We start from the raw sequence: 21,383 nt of genomic DNA, 5'->3' as shown, positions 1-21,383 counted from the left end.
CAGGATACACATAGCATTGAAAGATATGTGGAACTAACCACAAATATCATAAAATTATGTATTACTTTTTTCTGCATTTATGTATATATATTGTATATCACTGTATTTTAGACAGACGTACTTACAAAGCAATTGCACAAGGATGCAAATAATTTAAAAGATCACATCAGACTTTTGAGTCTCTCCTACTCTCCTGGTATTTACTTTTTCAGTAAATACAAAGAACAGGGATTTGAAATCAGTAGTCAGATACCTACTTCAAATAAGATTACTACACAATTTAAATATGTAACAAAATATTTAATTGTCACATAACTACATGAAAATGTGACCATGGAAATCACTGTAAAAATAACATGCTTCTGTAAGTATGTACTCCAAGTAGCAAAAACTGAGTTCAGAATGAAATATATACACAACTGCTTTGAATAAGCTGTGCATAAATCATAATTTTGGTCTTAAAACTGCTCCTGAAAACCTCCCATGACTAGACTAGGAAGACCTCCAATCTTCTAATTACAGATGTAAAAAGTCCCTTTTTCCTTCCACCTACAAGAAAACAAAAATCCAAATTTTAAGCCCATATGACTGAAGTGTGTCTATGTGTACCCAATCTCTCACAGGCCTACATACACGTGCTTACACACCCCTGCAAACGAGAGAATACAATGCACAATGACTGAGGCAGTTCCTTATTCAAGAACATCCTTGTTTGAGCAACTCCTTTGCACAAAACTCTGGTAAGCAGTAATTTCAATAGCCAGTATAGTCTGAAATATTTTGCCCGCATATAATTATGAAACTGAAAACAAACGTGTTTTTATATGAATAGTTACCCCAGGGAACAGTCTGTTAAGAAAATGTGTTCTCATGGTTTAACTGTGCCTTTATCTGGTACGTAAGTACAATAACTACCTCCCCTACAAAAGTTTAGAGAGGCCTAAAATTGGATAATATATATATACACACACACAAATCAAAGCATAAAAAATTGTTGATCTCTAACTTAAGTTTTCCTCAAATTATCACAAACAAATACGAAGCACATATGTTGGTCAGCCAGCCATTCGTATTTACCTCATTCACTTGAATGATACCAGAGAAGCAATTACACATGGTTTGGCTCTCTCCCTATAAATGAGGCACATCAAAGTAGCAAAAGATTTTTCCACACAGTCATAAATTACTAAACTCTGTTACAAACAAGAAAGCACTTAAGTGTTGGATGCCATGTCCTTCTGTGAGGGGTTGAAAGCTACTGTCTGCTATAGTAACGTGGGCCATATATACTCGTTGTGCCATTCCGAGTTAAGCCCTAAAACACTGTGCAGACCAGATTCATGCAGTAACAATTACAAATTGTGCTCCAGATTAGTAAACTGCAATAAAACTGGCTATGGGTGCACCTGCAGTTCAATGTTTACACAGCAGTTTTATGAGACACCAAAAGACGACAAAGCCTTGGTTTTGTTGTTTTTGTTTTTTTTTTTTTTCTTTTTAAATGACTGATTACCACAGTAAAAATCCATTGGAAAGTCCCCAAAAACATTTCAGTTGATGTTATTTAAGCACTGACTTCCTCCAGTTAATTCGCTGCCAGGTACACTGACTGACAGATGTTTTAAATAGAAATTAAGGAGCATGGAGCAATCCCCGAGGAAAATACCCAACATGCTCCTAAAGTGTAGAAATACGTTGTAGTAGGGTATGAACTAAACAACTATCCTCACTGTGCTTTTTTGTTAAAACTGACAGCTTATTCTATTTATGTGGACACTGCAAGAGATGGGTAAAGGAGATTTGATCATATCCACGTCCAAAACCTTTCAGCGCAGCTAAGACAGGAAAAATCTAACAGCTCACTACTCCAGCCAGTTACCTCATACACCACAGTTGCTCCTTCTTTCCAACCCATTAGCCATAAAGGCCAAGAGAAAGCACACAACACAGCCTCTTCCCATATACCCATCAACTCCTAGCTCTGAGGGCTGATAGGATGCATTATTTGGGTATCCGTCACCTCCCAATAAAACTGCTGCATATTTTCTTTTCCGCATCTTCTCCCTGATGTAAGGCGTTGCACTAATATTCTGACATACAAACATTTTGATAACCACATGTAAGAATGGAAAATTCAATTAATAGAAGTGAGTTTTGCGAGAATTACTTTCTAAGACATCAGTTGAATAAATCTGATACTGCTCTTCAAGTTAACGCTGCCTTATAAAAAAGGAGCAAACCCCCACAGAATAGTTATGCTTAACAGAACAGCTTCTTCATGCACTAGGAAAAACATTTTTTTGTTTTGTAAGTCACCAAGAGTTAAGTCCCACGAGGTATCATTTGTTTTAGAAATTCAGAAGAGGGCAAATCCTATATATATCAGTCAGTTGGGATTTTGCCAGCGATTTTGGTCATGCCTAGCTTTCACCCTCCCTGCAGCTGGGCATCAAGTTGTCCAAAAAAAAAGAAAAAAAGACGACTACATATGCACAGCAATGCCAGAAATGATGACAAATATAAGACATGCAGCAAAACTATACCGCACTTTCATACCTTGCAATTAAGATCTCAGTGGAGTCTTAATCCTATTGTTTCAAACTATTAAATTACTGCCCCAATTACTTCCATAACTACACTGAGAACACCCAGGTATTAACACTCCTTGTCACCGAACACAGCAGTACAAAATTGCTGAGCAAACTGATCATCTGAAGTGCAGTCACCTTGCATCACCTAATGCAAGACAGCCTGATGTAAAAAGCAAGACAGCCTGAATGCTCTCTGCGATTTGAATTTCTTTCTGTCCTTAGTTTACACATGCAAAATAATCTGTTAAAGTCCAAGTACATCTGTTGAATTCATAAAAATGCTGGGAAAAGTTTTAACCACTCTTTATGCTTTATCCTTACATTCCACAGGAAAACTTTGCAGTAATTCCTTTAATAGCAAGGTTTGATTTCACCTACCAAACATTTGACTTATAACAGTCAAATTATTGTTCCATTATATGGTTTTGAACAACCCACCATTACATTAGATACACAGTAATATGGAGCGCAAGCATATTAAGTGACTTAAGTCTCAAATTCATAATATTCAAAACAAAGAGGTTCATGTGAATGAAGACTCCTATAAACTCAGTTCTGAATGTACATATTAACCAGCACCTGACACAAAAACTCACAATAAATTAATCACCACCTGCTTCCACCATCAGGACCAACTTACACTCATATTTGATCCAAATAATTATTATGTTTATTATTAACCGCTTTTTTTTCCTAAATAACAATAAGCCCCACAACACTTACTAAATTAAATTAGCAGAAATAAAAAAGTACTATTACCTTCTTCTAAGAACAGAAAAAGACAAAAGAATTGTTACTGGCATAAAATGAATAAGGATTATTTAATTGTTTTTGGGACATTGTAATTTTAAATTATCTGTTATAACACGTAAAATTTACAGCCATAACACTTCAATGGTTTAGTAATTTTAAACACAGATTCTTCAACAGCTGCCATCAGAACAAAAAACAAAAACCACCCTATCTCAACCCAAACAACAAACCCGTGTTCTAATATTCTTATTGAACATTTGAGTCTTGAGCACTACATGTTCCTCACGAACATCTTTCAGATACAGAACCACTAATCTACACGGAGTAGGATTTAAAATAACTAAGACCACCGCAGTCTGTTTATAAAGTGTTGCAAAAACACTTGCAAAATGTTTAAACTAAGTCCTTTCTCCAGCATGCCCTACCCAGCATAACGAGTCTCCCCATTTGGTAGGGGATGCAAACTATGTCAGAATTTACATCAACACACAATTTGAGCAAGACTCTGCAAGTAGGTTTATGGGTAAATATGTCAGTGGACAAAAGGTGTCAGAGAAAGTTTTGCATAAATATAAAGCAAGTGGTTGTAAACAGAATCTAATCACCTCAGGTACTCTTTCACCACAAAAACGTTAGGAATTCACTACAGGAGGAATACGTTCCACACGTACAGCGGTCAGCTACCCTGTTCAAAATCTCATCTTGAAGCTGCAGAAAAAGGGATTTGAAGATGCATAATTAGAAAATCTTTGATTCGAGAAGAAGAGGCTGAAACAGCAGGTTCCAAAAGGCCCGCTACATTTGGAAAAGTTCATGATACATGGGAATTCCTAAGCTAAATGAAACATGCTTCAGCTGGCAATACCACGTTAAACAGGTTCATACTTGACCCTGCTTTGCACAGGCGGTTGGACCAGATGACCTCCAGGGGGCCCTTCTAATCTGAGTTATCCTATAATCCCATGAAATTTAGACAAAGTTAGAATAAGCCTGGAGGGTTTTATTAAATAGAGTATAATTCAACTGATACTTGCCTTTTGATTTACAAACTTTCTGTTTAAAGAAGTGTAATGAGATCTTAACCAAAAGTTTCCACATCAAATGCCAGTCGAACCAAAACTATCACAAGTACCAGAGAACTACGGATGAGAGATGCAGACCAACAGAAGTGAGTAACACAGCTTTGCCATCCACGAAGGGCAATCAAAGGGGTATGTTTTAGGATGAACACAGTGATCTACAGTAGAACCAAGTAAGTTGAACAAGTTGAACTTGTCAAGTAAGCATATTGTATAATATGGAATGACCATTAGCATCTTTCATTTACCTTTTAATTTCACAATATTCTGAAATCTGCTATTGAAAACTTTCCTAACCTAGAAGCAGTTATGTTCACCATCTCCCTTTTCCAAGCCGTCTCTCCCTGCGGCTGAAGCTCAGATGAGACTACCAACAGGACACCCCTGAGAAGGAGAAAAGGCCAACATAAGGCCACTGGAAAAACAAAGGAGTAAACACGTTGCCGTGCATACACTACTTAAGACTATTTGCAAAGGAAATCCTAGAGAGGACCAAGCTGTCAGAGTCCCCTGTAAAGCTCGCAAGGCATGAGAAGGAAGAGGAGACAAAACATAAGAGAAGAGGAGGGAAAAAAGCAGGGAAGAGGATGCTCTTAATATGGTAGGGGCAAAATTTTATTGCGGTTTCTCTATGCAGCACCCAATAGATTACAGCCTTGTAGGAATCTTTGGAGTACAACTGTTGAGGTACTGCCAGAGTTAAAATTTGGAACAAAGACATGAAGGTATGGAAGGAGTAAATGAGTCCCTTCTCCCTTTACATCTATGTTTTCCTTTCCTCCAGTTCACCCAAACATTTCCTTCTTCCATTAAAAAAAAAAACACGAACCATGATTCAAACACCCGAAAAATATTTAAGTGCAGCTATCACATTCCACTGAATATCGGCATCTCCATTTAATGCAAAGTTTGTGCTATAATAAATCAAGACACCTTTCATCACCAAGACACCTTTCTGACACAGATGTCTGGATCCTTTTCTGTTTGTCCTCAACCCTTCCCGACCTAACTCTCCAGCTTTATTTTTAGAGCTTTTTCTAAGACCTTTTTTAGACCTCTATCTAAGGCTTCACTGCCTTAAATATGATCACCTGAACATCAATACCACCAATTCACCCTAAATAGTAAGGCTGCTTAGCGTTCAACTCCTTTTATGCCTCTGACACTTCTAAACCTGGTCTTTATGGACTACTGGCTGTAGCACCAGTACATAAAAAAATCTGATGTCATCTGCATTCCACCAAGGGTGGAGGCAAACAAACACTTTCTTAAAATGAGTTCCCAAGAAATCCACATTTCATAAAACCAAAACATCCTGTTTCTATAAACAGAATTGTCAAGCAGTAACATTCTAGAAGAGATACTCAAGGAGGAATTTTTAATTAAAAAGCAACTTTTCTTGCATTTCATTTAAAGCGTTCTTCTATGATAGAAATAACCTTAATTTTTACAACCCTAATTCATAAAGCAAAGCACCAAAGGATACACAAGTTTTTCCTGAAGCAAGGACACCACCACAAATCACAGTACTTGAAGAAGCAAACTGGCAAACTGTTCAAACCTGTATACCTTTAAGAAACCACCATCAGAAGTTAAAACTTGTAAACCACTGAAACAAATCATGTTCTATAGTCTTATAAGAACATAGTGTCTACTACAAGAGCCTTTTTGAGTTGTTCACACCAGAACATCAGCCATTTTGATTTGGTTGTGGAGTGTTCATCTGATGTCTACTCAGAGAAACTGAGTGATTTCCTCAAGAAAGCCATTAAGGATATAGCATCATCTAATTTTTTAGATGTTCTTCTTCTCAACACAACATCATTCAAGATTTTCTGGACTTTTTCCCCTAGAATTCAAAATCATTGTTGACAAAATCTGCAGTGACAGGTGTTAATGGTACAGTAAGTGAAAACATAGCCAAGTTCAAGATGTGCTAGGGCCTGGAGCACATGGCAGGTTAGGGACAAACTCCTCTGTAACCCTGTCGGATGAATACTCACAAGCACAATGAAGCATGCAATCGTAGTCTTGGGAAGTGTCAGCATAAAATAGGAGCGATGATTATCACAAGCTTGCACTGACTCTACGGTACAAATGACCACCATGAAATTTGGGTGCTCTAGCAACAAATGTTAGAAAAGAAGCCGAACACAGGTTACCTCCACTGATACCTCACTAATCGCTTCATCCAGTTGGTGAGTTAATTAGCTGAAAGACAATACAGAGGTTAAAGAACCCAAAAACATGAGGTTTCACAAACTTACAAGACATGAGGTCTGAAATCACACTCCACAGCTCTGTGTGTTTAGGACCGAGGGGCCACAGCAGCATTCACCACAGCAATGTAAGAAATGACCAGCCTCAGCTGTGCCCTCTGCTCCTGGGCTGGTGGTTACCTGCCACAGAACAGGGGCAGCAGGCAGAATCACATGCCGGCTCCTCAACACCACAATTCACAGCCTGTCCTGTTAATTTAAATCCATCATCATCACCATTTAGTCACCCTAGGTAGAAGGGCAGTACCTTTTACTAGGAAGCCAGGTGGAAGGCTGTAGCAACATCTTAGTTTACATAACCCCTTATTAATGAAGGCTCCTAGTTTATTAAAGACAAATGTTTAAAAATTAATTTCGAAACAGCTGTGGAAGAATGAATATCTCTCTGATATAGTACATGAACTCATCCAGTAGATGAAGAAAGTAAAGATCAAACGATCATAAGTTGAAGCTACAATGCAAACTAGTACGTGCAGTTTCTTTTATTTGCTTCCAAAGGAAACATAATTAATCATACTATTATCACTGGCACACTTTAAAATCGATATAGTGCATACAAGCCATGAATTTTTGGTCTAGATACGAAGACTCAGGGTAATTTATGGTCAGTACTGGGCAGAGGGTCAAACTGTGTCAACATAAAAGTCTCTTTTGGTATTAAGACACATCAATTATTCCATGCTTCAACAAATATACTTCACTCACCCCGGAAAAAAGACAGCAGCATGAAATAAGGTGAGATACATCTGATAAAGAATGACAGAAAAGACTACATATTACTGAAGCATTAGAGAAATTCCTTTAAAAGAAAGCATTTTCTATTAATAAGGCAAAAAGCCTTAACAGCTTATTGCTCCTGATCATTTTCTTTCTGTAAAACTGTTTCCTGTGGACTTACTTATACTATTTCCCAGTAAAGACAGAGTGGTTATACTCATATATCCTTCATTTAATAACTTAATCATAGTAACTGCCAAGTAACATGCATGAGAAGTTGTGACATAAGGAGAAATATATTGATTTGCCTACCCTCAGGCTGTACCTATTCCATGCATGATGTATTTAGACATACATGATGAAATAAAACTATCATGCAAAAAGTACAACATAAATTGTATTTAAAAAATCTGTTTTAATACACACACATAGTAACATGCTGGAACTGCACGAAGTTTATAAGCTATGTCTAGAGCAGCACCGCTTCTCATACGGAATGTTTCCACGCTGATTTCACCCAAAACATAAATCTGCCTGGATTTTCATACAAGCTCTGCTTATATAAAAACAGCTTTGATTTCATGCGGCACCACGCGTTACTTCCACTTGTTCCAATACAAACAATTTGGGAAAAAGCTAACACATTTGGGAGAGAAACAGAGGGAAGTGATATCCAGTCTTTTCAGAAGCCTTTTCCAGAACTTTTACTGATGTACGGTTTTTCAGATTTAAATAGTTAGCTTCTCGGCGTTCTCCTGACTATTCAAAAATCCCAGTTACGTAATCACCCAAACTCTTCAGAAAACATTCAGAATAGTGCATGTAATGCACACACGCATACATATATAGGAATTGGTGAGGTTGGTTTGTTTGGTTTTCAATTAAATCCTACTATAGATAGATATATAGATAGAAGCATAAGGAAACTTCAAAGACTTGTCCTGCTCCCCACACATACAGTCTCAAAAGCAATGCTTGTGCTTCACCATCCTCACCATAATTGCCTAGAAATTGATCTATTTATTCATTTTAGAGCCTTTCCCCATTGAGGCCAGACTATACATTCATTCTTACTCCTCTTTAAAAAACACTTGTAGAAAAGCCTCTTTTTTTTTTCAGGCTGCCATTGCTTCATAGACAAACACAACTTACATTTTCCTGATAAACTAGATGTTGGAAGTATCACGTGGCCACCTCTCCCACAGCTTAACATTTAAGTGCATAACTGAAATGCTTCAGCGAGGCTACCAATTACTGCAGTTATTTCACTACCACACGAAACTGCTCAACACCAAACTGAGCTATAAGATTCCAGAAGCCATTTTTAGCCTCAGGCCCTAGGCCAAAAATAACCTTTTCAGTTCTCTAGGAAGCCAAACATACAAAGATATGAAAACCGACAGAGGGATTACAGCGCTTCTTGCCAAAATAGTGATTCAATTTTACTTAAGTCCATGCTCTTTCATATTACCTGATTCTTACCTGACAGCAAATCTGACGACTTTTTCTTTTAGAGACTGAATATTTGTGAACCATACTGTCATGCCTTTGTGACAGATGCTACTATAAAATGATTTCTTTATTTTTACATTGCATTAATAAATTTGAAACTGCTCCCAGGACACAGGATCATAATGAAAGCTTCAAAGTTTGCATCTTTACTACTACCCCAACATCTTCCAGAAGAAAACTTCAATTAAAATACCTCAATTTCCATTCTTACAGACATTTTACACTGTCTTGATGGAGCTGTAAAAATAAGAGCCAGAGAACCAAAGCTAGGTTCCTTTTACAGTTTTGTCCTTGATCTGTTCTGAGTTCTGGATTAAGCAGTTTCATTTCCACTCCTCATTTTCTCCTATCTGTAAAATCAGGGATAATCGGTATCTTTATAGAACAATGAAATACCTCAATGAGAAGAACAAAGCTTGCAAGGTAATTTTTAACAGAAACACAGAACAAGGTCCATCCTAGGACCAACTGAAACTAGCAATCAGCTCTTAGAAGTGATAGTATTAGCACTCAATAGAATTACATTGAAGGCTTTTAAATTAATCAAAATACAAGAAATTCAAAATACTTTGTCCACCCTTAAGAAGCTCTTGCTTGGTTAAAAAGTTACATTCAGGACACTTTTATGTGCCAGTAATAGTTGCAATACATGATACAAAGGAATATACCAAGAGAGCAGCTGTCTTGTCTCTAAATTCCATCATTAAAATTTTAACAAAATGAAGTCAACGTTGGATACATTACTCTACCCACTTGCATCAAAGGATTTTCTTTGAAGACCTAGCAAAAGATCTTCTCCACTTTTCATGTTGCATTTGAATAAGCATATGAAGAAGGAAAAAAAGAGAACGGTTCCAAAGTTGTGGAAGAAATATGCCTTTTTTAAAAGAAAAAAAAAAAAGAACAGGTACAAAGGAAACCAAGCCTTTTCAGACTCAGCAGCCTCTCCCACCCCTCAAAAGATCTCCGAAAAATAATGGCTGAAACAAAGCATTGTCAAATTAACACCGCAGTTTTCCATCTAATTTGAATGTTCAGATGATGAATGAAAACGTCCATTATAGTACACCCACAATTTGGTAAAGTGCTCCATTTGCTTCTGCGTATTTTGACTAAGAAACTACTTCATCAGCTCATGAGAGATTTAAAAAAAATAATCAAGAACTACAAGCAATAACAAAGTATGTTGATGTTGTATAGAAACTAAGTAGTGGTTCTGACAGGTCTTAAAGTAAGATAAAGCATGGAAACAACATTTTAGATGAACCCCACAAACAAATTCTTGGTCATTTATCTTTCGGCAAAAACACTAAGGAGGGGAGAATACCACCTCTGGTAAAATGCCCAAGTGACACAACGCGTGTGAGCGAGAAACAAACACAAGTCCCTAATATCAGGCCATCTGAACTGCCTGGCAAATGGAACACAGGCGAAGAGTAGGCACGCAGCCAGGCTCAATCTCAAATCTTGGAACGGGGATCGCAGGCAGTGCGTACTGAGCAGGGAAACAACGCCATACACTGTGGAAGGCAAAAAGATGGACTTCTTGAACTTGGATGAACTCAATAAAAAAAAAAAAAAGAAATAAACCCCAGAAACACAACATCCAACAAACATGGGAAACCTGGGTTTAAGTTTCTCCCCCCACCAGTCATAGCAGCTGTTTAACAACCAGGGCAACCCTCCTGCCCCGGAAGGCTCCTTTCATCTTTGACCAGGAAGCCCATCCCAAAGTCTCCATCCCAGTCGATATTCTGTAATTATAAACCATACAAATGACACTGGGTTCTTCCTCCTTCCCCACGGAACAAACAGACAGCATTGTTGTTACCACACTTGCTGCATCTTAAAAAGGGTGAACTGAATAAAATCAGCTAGGCCTCACCATTCTCAAAAAAATATATATATGGCAAGTATAAATAATTTTACCCCCCTATTGCTTCCATCACGATATTTATAAATAGTTAAAAGTTCAGAAGTAAAAAGTCATTTGAATAATAATTTTACTTACCATGGCAACAATCTCCCTATCTTTAAATTCTGAGACAAGGTTCTGGCTATAAATAAACCACCATATTTATACTTCTGGTATCTTGCCTTACTTCCAGTAAGCCTCATCCAAGTGTACATTCTGCTCCACTTCTTTCCTTATTGGACTGATCTCCAATTCAATTTTCTTCTCCTACCCTATTTCTTGCCCATTTTCCACAACTTCTCCATCAGTTTCAGTGCTTATCAGTCTCTCTCTGTGCACATCTTACAAACCTGCTTCTTTCCGTTCACCAGCGGATCCAACCTGTCACTCGTGTTTTTCTCCTCACATCGAAATGGTTTTTCTCATCCATTTTTTTTTCATTTTTACTTTTTTCCCCGTCTAATGCAGTGCTACAAAGAAGTGCTGCTGCTGCAAATAATACAACCAATGATGCACTTTCAATAACTGCCTCTATAGACATAATGATAAAGTAAAACTTTGTAATTTGCAGTTATTTGGCTACTTTTAAAAAAGCATGCCATGCTTAAGCATTTAATTCCAAGATTTGATTTTTTTGCTAAATTTAGTTTAATTCAGAAAGTTATTTATCTTGAATCTTCCGCCACGTACGAATGTCCCACCCAGTAGCGTCTCCTACCAAAAAGGATTTACAGGGCTGCTTTAGTAGAAACTGCCTCTTTCTCGTCTGTATAGTTTAATCCAAAAACTGGAAATTAAACCTGTTACCAGTCTTGCATTTTACAGCACTGCGGTTTAGGAAGAAAAATCAAACTTCTGTTTTTAAAGCAGGTGTCTCAAATCTACCTTGATGTTGACAATATCCATTTAAAAAGGAAAGAGTTATCAAGAAAAGCACAGAAACAATCATAGTGAGATGAAACATTTATCTCTACGTTCCTAAATGATACGTGCAAGCAGTCTGTCTATTTCAATAAATTAATCTATTGAAAAATAAGGTAAACAGGGTAACAGACAACAAGCGTTTTCTGATATTTTCCTGTTTGTTCAGTACAAATAATTCTCTCCACTCCACAAAGAGCATTTCCAAACAAAAAAAGAAAGGAAAACCAACTGTGTCCGTTTGCATACTCCAAACTCAACACTATAATTACTGCAACTTGCACAAAGGACTAAAATCACTCCCAGAAAACCAACAAAAACACCTCATCCATTCAGCAGCACAGGTCACTTGACCAGATGCTCAGCTGTTTTGCTGTCGTTCTGCTCCTGATAAAGTTCCAAAACCTCCAGCTACTTCTAGCTACTTCTCTAACCATACCCCGAAGAGCCACCTTACAGTCACATCATAAAATTTTCAGCGAGCTTGTAACTAAGGGAGCCAGAATTCCCACAAGTTCAGCAGCACATGAAACATTTCATGTGGCTTCAAAAGCGAGTGCAAACCTCAGGCTCCAAATTAAATGCCGAACTAATCCTCATTCGGCTCTGCTAAGACTGTCGTTTCACTCACGTTATATTTTATTTTTTTATTTTATTTATTTATTTTTTTTAAGTATTTCTCATACGGACTGGGACAGAAGGAAGAGAGACTGTTCTTGTTATTTCTATTTTTAAATAGTTAGGAGGTTTACAGATATTATGGTGTTCTGCACCATACAAGGAAAAAAAGGGATAAACCAGCAAGCTGGCCAGCAAGACACCCCTGGGGGAAAAAGGGTGGGGAGAAGTGTTAGCATTTTAGAACTGAACTCTTTCCACAAGGATGCATCTACCCACAAATTCAGCAGAACGTAATTATTCCTCCAGAAGCTTAACTCTCTGGTACCCTTCCAAAGAATGTTTTATAAGCACCAGAACCGCTCCGATGTGTGTGCTCTACATAGAAAAATCCGGTCAGCAGAGTGCAGTCAGAAGTCAGGAGATACAACACTCATCGCCGCTTTGCCACTGATCTGCACCCTGAACGTGGTGATAACATTTCTGGCTCTTTCAATTTTACGTGTGGGAAAACAATAGGGGGCATGTTATTTTCATAATTCTGATCTCACTAGAACATAAGCATACCTCTCTGGTTCCCAAAGTGCCCTAAGTTATTTAAATAATGTTGATTTTAATTGTGAATTAGGTATCTAACCAGTTTGGGAATTTTCACAATCTAGAGGATGCTTACTAGCAGAGCCAGCAGGAACAAGCCTGGGGCAGCCACTCACCTCATCCTGCCAAGAGTGGTCAGTCTGATGCACAAAACACGAGTCTCTCATTCTTGGTGGCTCTCACAACTCGGTGAAGCAGCAAAAAAGCCACCAGCTTTCCCTTCCAGGGGTGTTCAAGGAAAGGCTGGACATGGTGCTTAGGGACATGGTTTAGTGGGATGGTTGGACCAGATGATCTTGGAGGTCTTTGCCAACCTTAATGGCTCTATGGTTCCGCAGGTAAATGAATGCTAAGCTTCTCGAATTTAAATTCAACAGTTAACCTTCAAGGTATCAATTTTAAACTATTTTTTATAGCATAAGACTTGCAAACGTCATATATGATAGTCAAATCATTTCCTCCACGTTTTTCTAATTCTCTGTTCACAAAATTAGTTATCATTAATGTAACTGCTCAAGAAACCTGTTTTCCCTCAATTTTACCAAGAACATACAGCTCACCTGCTTGCTTACCATCCTGTCCGTTATTTCACTCCCAACACTTTATGCATTTTCACTCTTCATAAATTTTCCCTTATTTTGCACAATTCCTTACCTTCGGTCTTCAAATAACACCTTCTTTACACGTTTTCTTGTTCAAACCTGTATCACGTTGGCATTCCTCTTCCAAGCCACAGTGCTGCTGAGCAGGTATTCGTTCTGCTTTGTCGCAGCTGATCCTGCCCTGGTCTCTTCCCCTCACTAAAGCCCTGAGTATTTTCAACACCCTAGGTATAGTAATTGTATTCAGATTGACACTGACCCTGCTGTTTTACAGATGTCTAAACCAAGATGTCTTTTGTGTCAACGACACAAAAGAAACAAACCAGGGGAAGGAAGAAGTGGAGACAAACCACATAGGAATATTTGGCTTCTGCCTCCCACAAGGCTTGTGATCACAAGAGCAGCTCTGAAACAACACACCATCTCAGCTAAAAGCATGTGAAAAGAAACCTACGGCACCTTTACTGCCACAACAGCACTTCTGGAGCTCCGAGTCAGTCGTTCCCAAGGCAGACAGGCCAAGGACACACAAACTGACAGGATTTCCACGAGAGCAATGAGTTTTCACCCATCTATAAGCACAGCGAAGCCAAACAGGCTTTGACAGCTCTAGGTAGGGCTGTCTGAAAAACAGCCACCTTAAATTGAAAGTTCACATTAAGGGTAAAGGTTCAATAAACAGGTGAGCTTAATGCTGTTGGAGAGCTTTCACCCTCCCTCCCATTGTGTGATTTCTAAGCTGTCATCTCTCGTACCTCTTACTGCTCGCTGCTGAACTTTTGGAGCTTCACAGATCACAAAGGGAGCCAGCCAAAAATAAAATAAAATAAAAATCACCACACTGTGGAAGATGAGCGCGCACACACACACAGAGCTGATGGTAGAAAGCCATTAATCTGCTCAAGCCACACTCTGAAAGAGTAACCAGGCTGCTGAGTACTCCCAATTTGTTTTCGAGCAACAAAAGCCACTCTGAGGCTTTATTTTGTGCCGCCCAATGCCACCAGCACCTGCAGAGTGGCTGCATTCCAGCCAGGAGGGTATAAATCTCTGGACAGAAGAGGTACTTTCAAAAGCACAATTCATTAGCCTCTACACAGCAAAAGAACTAATATACTCTTTGCACTGAGTCAATCACATTGATGTTTGCATGATCCACAAAGCAGAAGGACATACCCTGACCTGGGGAGGGAAGAAAAACACCAAATGGCCTCAGAGTGGCACCAAGTTCTGCTCATTCATTCATTTTTTAGCCTCATTAATACACAAATTATACAGTAATCTCAAGAAGCAGTTATATCCCATAAAGTTTGGCTGTGGGGTAATATTCAATTCACTTGTGAGAATAAACAAACATACTTCCTCCTCTTTCCTTGTCCTAATACGCTTAAGACTTGACCTGTGTAGAAGAGGATAAGGTTCGAAATCTTCAAATAAACACAGGAAGGTTGTAGAAAGGGACTGACTTGAATAGAAGAAACAGAACTTTTTTTCCAGCCCTCTAATTAATTTGAAGATGTTATTTTTATTGACAGGAAGTTTGGATAAAATAAGCAAAATGAAAGGTTCTCAAGAAGCCCCATTCACAACCAAAAAGCAATATAATCGAAATATAAATTCCAGAGCGTGAGCAGTAACCATCGAAGAGAATCCTTAAAAGTTTGAAAGCGACCTATCGAATCTGCCCCCGGGACCAAATAATAACCAAATTCTGAATAATCTGGCATTGGTTCATGAAATTGTGCAGTAGCACCAACAAACTAGTCAGCATCTGTGACATAAATGCTGTTTGCACGGGGAGGAATCAAGCAACTGCGCATCTACAGCTACATGCAGGAGAATTCCCAGAATTGGAGGAAGAACTGCTTTAATAAAGGAGCCAAAGGAAACCAGCAAGAATAAATTATGGCAATATACATAGCTGTTTATTTTAAACTAACTAAATAGAACTTCGCAAAATAAGTTTTTATACTATAATAATAATAAATAAGTTTTATTAGTATTATCGTTAGCAAAGAGGACTAGAAGAAGCATATTTCACCTGAACCAGAATATATCACCTACATATATATATATATGTATGTAAATATATAGGTGATATATATCTCAGAAAGACACACAGAAATAACTTCAAACACCTGGATAAAACACAAATGCATTCCTAAACTAACTCTGATGGAAGACAACCCAGAACTTCTGGTGTTTGTTTTTTTTTTTCCCCTTTACAAAATCTCGCAGGAAGTGCTTAGATGCCAAAATTCAAGCTAAAACTGCCCCACAAACTAAAACTCTACAGGTTCTCAGATAGATGCTCAGGTGACACCGTGATTTGTGGACCATCCCGAAACCAAACCCATAGCTACAGTCTAAATCAGGATTGCAAAGTCAGGCTAAGCTGACATCAACAGAGCATCGTCTTGAGCGCACAGCCCAGGTAAAAGTATCTAAACAAAGGAACTCCCACCTGCTGGTTTTTGAGTGAGCATTCTAAAGCACTGAAAATAAACGCGTGTTCCTTCCCTATTTTCATACTGTCCAAACTAACACTCAAATACCTCAATTTGTATTTCTTTTCAAACAACCACCCGAGTAAAAAAAGTATTAGATTCTCCCCCATCTCACCACAAGCAGCAGCAAGGGATGCTGCTTCCCCACATGCCTGAACAACAGAAATGGATGAAACAGGTATTCAGGAGAAAAAGTTCAGAGGATCTGCCTTCAAAACAAAAAAACAACAACCAAAGCCTACAGAGAGAGGTTGAAGTGATACAGGCAGCCCTGACTGCACATTTAAGTAGCAGCTTTGGGGCTTTTTCTTCCTCTCTTATAAACTAACATGCTTCTAGCATTCCCAGTGGCTTTGAGGAATATAATTGCATGCTATTACTTAAGAACTGTGTGATTACCGTGCCACTGTCTTCTGCGTAACCCAGCCTGTAATAAAAGCGATAAGAATAGCATTTATTATTTTTGAAATGGTTCTTGCAATGCATCCACGCTGATGTGGTTGAAAACATCTGACTAAACTCCAGATGCTTTACATAGAGGATTTATTTTCTTCTAACAGTGCTGCGCACCACACAAACTCCCTTCTGTGTGCAAGATACTGCCTCAAAGTTCAGACGACTGGGTCACTCAGCTCTTGAGCAAAACTCTCAAAGACAACAAGGAAGAAATGTTTAAGTGCTGGAAAGCTGCATGGACGCTCATAGGATCGTGCCTCTATAAGCGAGATGCAATCAATGCAAAGAAAAGTCACAAAAGAAAAACCATTCCGAGAAACTGCATAAATAGAAGTGACAAGTACAGTTATGCCTCTGCGGTTGCTATAGAGCATAACTGAAACAAGAACTAGACAAGTCAAGTAATTCGCTCCCGGCTATGAAAGTTACATCCCTCCCGCAAATTTATCAATTGCTATATGAAATCTGACTTCTAACTTCAGGGAAAAAAATGCATGAATAGAGAATTTCAAGTTTGACCCTTCTATCTTCCTCAGACCTGTTTAAAGAGCTCTGAACTTTTGCAGAAAACAAGCTCAATAACGTTTTACTTTAAAAGTCTGCATACCATCCTTTCCTCAATCCATGAGCTCTTTATCTAAGGCTCTTTAAAACGTTGTCAAGATGCAGATATTATGTCATTTTTTTTTTTTTTTTTGAAATCCCCTGCTCCGCAGATCTCTCAACTCAATCCCCCATGCTGGTCTTCTCTAAATCAAGGATTGCCTGTATTTTTCTGTAAGATTAGCCCTCTTTAGTAAAAAAAAAAAAAAAAAGCTTTAACAGAAAAAGGTTACTCCTACACCAAACATCAAAAAGTTTCAAGGCTTCAAAGACGTATCAGCACATCAAATCCAAAAGTAAAAATCACTCGCTGCAAGGACACATGCCAAGTAGCACACAAAAGCACTGTTTTTATATCATGCACATTTATGGAGAGGAAGCGAGAGGGAAAATTCCCATCAAGAGTTTGTCCTGAGAGTTTCAAAAATCTGGGCACAAGCCAAGCGCCTCTTCTGTTTATATATTCTACTTATGCAACGTAACAAGTGAAAAGGAACACTTTTTTTTCAGAAATATATCAAGGTAGGACTTAACTCACAAGGCAAACAATTCCATTAATCAGCTGCAACATGCTGTTACAAACAAAAACATAAAATAACCATAGATTAACACTTGGTTTTTCCTAAGTGGGGAGAATGAATAAAGGACAGTTGTCAGAGAACTGAGGCATGGGCTGCTCCACACTGCCATTTCTACCAAAGAGAGGAAGAAAAATCCACTCTACACGTGTTTTGTATTGGGCATCTTTTGTGAAAACTCTGACAAAGACTATTTTTTTCTCCAGAATGTGAAACTAAATACTAAATATGTAACAGGCACGTGCCACCTATACAAACACCACACAGCTCGTGCTTCTGCAGAACATACTTACACAACATACAAATACAAACATACTCACTGCCAAAGAATTTGTTTTCTGTGCATAATTTTGCTTACCAACAGCCTGAATAAGCTCAAATCAAACATGCCTAAATTTCTGGGTTTCCACACTACTTATCCTGTATCACGGCATGTCTTCATTAGACCTCCGTTTTAAAAAGAACAGCGATAAAACATCTCGCTTTCGGAGACAAGCTGCAAGTCATTCTTTTAACTGCATACAGCGCTACTACCACGTCTTATCCCTTTCACTGCACATCTATCACTGAGTTAATCGTTAGCATGGCAAATCCTGCTACCGATTAGCGAGTTTCATTTATCAAGTTTCCTATTTCTCTTTTGTTGATACGGGTGTTCTCACAGAGCGCTGTGAAATCCATTTGGCAAGAGCAAGCGACGGAGCCGGAGAACAATATGAAGTCTACTACACATCAGAGACGTTACTCTGCTCCTGACAGCTGGGCTAGATGCAAGCACGCAGCAAGCACCTACGTCTCCGCGGACAGAAAAGCAGAAATATCCACGTGCAGAAGTAGGTGCAAACTGAGGTTCGTGTTACCACACGCCTGCACGCAGGTGCAGCACCTGCTGCTCTGCGGGACAAGAAGGACAAGTGACTACTTGCCTGCTCCTCTGCTGCTACAACGCAACCATCTTCAGCAGGCAACTGGGGACACAAAAGGGCATGTGGAGGCGGTACAGTAAAGATCTTAAAAATACACGGATATATTCTTCTAGTGGAGGTTTGTACTGTTCTACCTAGAATGTAAAGAATGAACTGGTTTCCACCCCCCTGTACAAATACGGGTAGAAGAACAGATGGGACCCTTCGGAGGGCCGGGGGGGGAACTGCTCCTTCAGGTGAGAAGGAAGCATGCCTTTTTCCATGCTGGAAGGAGGCTGTGAGGGCAAGGTGAACGCAGACTGGATACGCTTCCCCTCACCTCTCCTACCCGCAGGGCTGTGAGGCCTGTCCCCTCTGCAGTGATGGTTTTCTCTGCCTGCAGAAGATGTCCAGCACATGTGAAGACAAGGATTTCTCGCCAGCTTTGCCTTGGAAGACAGCATTACGTATGGAGGTGGAAATATGGCTGCATGAACGTTAGGATAGAAGAGTGGGTGTCTGACACTGGGGTCGACATGCGGATTTATGAAAGGCACCGTGCTCCCTGGGGGTAGCTGCAGAGCAAAAGCGTTCCTGCAGACACTTCTCCACCTGCAGCACGTAAAACCAGCGACTTACTCAGAAGCATGAGAGCGTCCTAACGTGGTTACACACAGGCTTAATCCCCTCCATGGCAGGCGGGTCCACCTACACGCAGGGCGAAGGAGCAAGCCAGTATCTCACATGTAACCTGCACATGCATTCCTTGTGCAACGTATCCACTGGTGGCCTCAGCAGAGGCACGGAGGAGCTGCCCTCACCCCAGAGAGGAGGCTGAGGAGAGGTGGGAGGCAGAAGAGCCACGGAGGAGCCAGCTCTGCCTTACAAAGGCGGGGTGGGCGTGCGGGGGGGCGGCTGCAGCCCTCCAGCCAGATGGGAGAGCAAACACCTACCTCAAGCACCGAGCCAGGAGGAGGCTAAATAATAAAAAAAACAGACAAACAGACGGAGTGGGACAGCAGGGACCCACCTCAGTTTCCCCAGGGCGCACTGCCCGGGGGGGGGGGGGGACAGCTGAGAGGGGGGTTCCTTGACGATTTTAATTACTCCCCCTCACCTCATATAGGCTCCCCCCATGTCAGAGGGTTCCCCCACCCCATATAAGGTCCCCCCACCTCATATAAGGTCCCCCCACCTCATATAAGGTCCCCCTCTCGTCGGAGGGGTCCCCTCACCTCATATAGGGTCCCCTCACGTCGGAGGGATCCCCTCACCTCATATAGGGCCCCCTCACGTCGGAGGGGTCCCCCCACCTCATATAGGGTCCCCCCACCTCATATAGGGTCCCCTCACCTCATATAGGGCCCCCCCATGCCGGAGGGGTCCCCCCACCTCATATAGGGTCCCCCCATGCCGGAGGGGTCCCCCCTTGCCCCCAGCCCGGCCTCACCTGCCCGCACCGTGTCGCTGAGGTCGTGGCTGAGCGCGGCAGCGCTGCGGGGGAACTCCTTCAGCTTCCTGCCGCTCAGGCTTAGCCCCCCGCGGTGCGCAGCCTCCTCCAGCGCCCGCTCCAGGCCGCGGCTCAGCGGCGCCTGCAGGGCCAGCGACACCCCCCCGGCACCACCGCCACCGCCGCCCCCCGCTGCCGCCAAGGCAGCGGCGGGGAAGGGCTGCGGCTCGCCTCCCAGCGTCGCCATCTTCCCCCCGGCCGCTGGGGGTAGCCGAGGGGCCGCCCGAGCTGCCGCCGGCTCCGTGCGAGTCCCCCCCTCACGGCCCTTCCTCCTCCTCCTCCTCCTCCTCCTCCTCCTCCTCCGCCCGCTCGCAGGGCAGCCGGCAGGGGGAGGGGCGGCGGCAGCGCGGGCGGGAGGCGGAGGAGAAGGGGCGCGGGCGAGGCGCAGTGCGCATGCTCCGCCTCGGGCTCCCTCCCCCCTCCCCTCCCCTCACGGAGCGGGGCGGGGCGCGGCGGCGCCACCTGGCGGCAATGCCCCCACCCTGCAGCAGTCAGCGTGCGAGGGGCTGGCACGGGCGTGTGCTGCTGGTTGTGGGTGGAAATGAGGAGAGGTTTCTTCTCAGAAAGAGCAGTCAGGCGCCGGGACGGGTTGCCCGGGGAGGTGGTGGAGTCACCGTCCCTGGCGGTGTTCAAGGAGAGGCTGGACGTGGTGCTTAGGGACATGGTTCAGTGGGTGACACTGGTGGTAGGGGGATGGTTGGACCAGATGGTCTTGGAGGTCTTCTCCAACCTTGATGATTCTATAATTCTGTGGTTCTACATCTGCATGTGCAAGTGTGCTTCATGTTCACAAGCATTGCATGTGCATGTGCAAGCACACTGCATATCCAAGTGCAAGCATGCTGCATGTGCACGCGCATACAAGGGGAAAAGTAAGGGTGAGCTCTCCCTTTTTGGCACAGCACCCCTTCCCCCTTAGGTTCCAGCTAGGATAGAGTTAATTTTCTTCCTAGTAGCGGGTATGGTGCTGTGTTTGGGATTTAGGATGAGAAGAGTGCTGATAACACAGTGATGTTTTAATTGTTGCAGAGCAGTGCTTACACTAAGCCAAGGACTTTTCAGCTTCTCGCTCCGTCCTGCCAGCAGGTAGGCTGGGGGTGCAGCAGGAGCTGGGAGGGGACAGACCCAGGACAGCTGGCCCAAAATGGCCAAAGGGTTGTCCCACGCCATGTGGCATCATGCTGAACAATTAATATGGGGTCGCGGGCTGGAGTTGGGGGGACCGGCTGCTCAGGGACAG

The 21,383-nt window shown here is 41.4% G+C and overlaps 1 protein-coding gene across 2 annotated transcripts in view; it reads right to left on the bottom strand.

Moving 5' to 3' along the window:
- The window catches only part of LRCH1 (leucine rich repeats and calponin homology domain containing 1), a 124,093-nt gene extending 103,583 nt beyond the window's left edge, over window positions 1-20,510 (bottom strand). Inside the window, exon 1 of one of the 2 annotated variants that reach the window (XM_035553370.2) lies at window positions 20,084-20,510. In XM_035553370.2, the coding sequence (XP_035409263.1) occupies window positions 20,084-20,330 (247 nt within the window). In that variant the 5' untranslated portion in view covers window positions 20,331-20,510. The remainder of the gene's footprint in view (window positions 1-20,083) is intronic. The other variant, XM_035553369.2, reaches the window with a different exon arrangement.
- Window positions 20,511-21,383: the final 873 nt, after the last annotated feature.

This window comes from Cygnus atratus, chromosome 1, assembly GCF_013377495.2.
Source record: "Cygnus atratus isolate AKBS03 ecotype Queensland, Australia chromosome 1, CAtr_DNAZoo_HiC_assembly, whole genome shotgun sequence".
NCBI lineage: Eukaryota > Metazoa > Chordata > Aves > Anseriformes > Anatidae > Cygnus > Cygnus atratus.
This window is presented reverse-complemented; position numbering and strand designations above follow the sequence as displayed.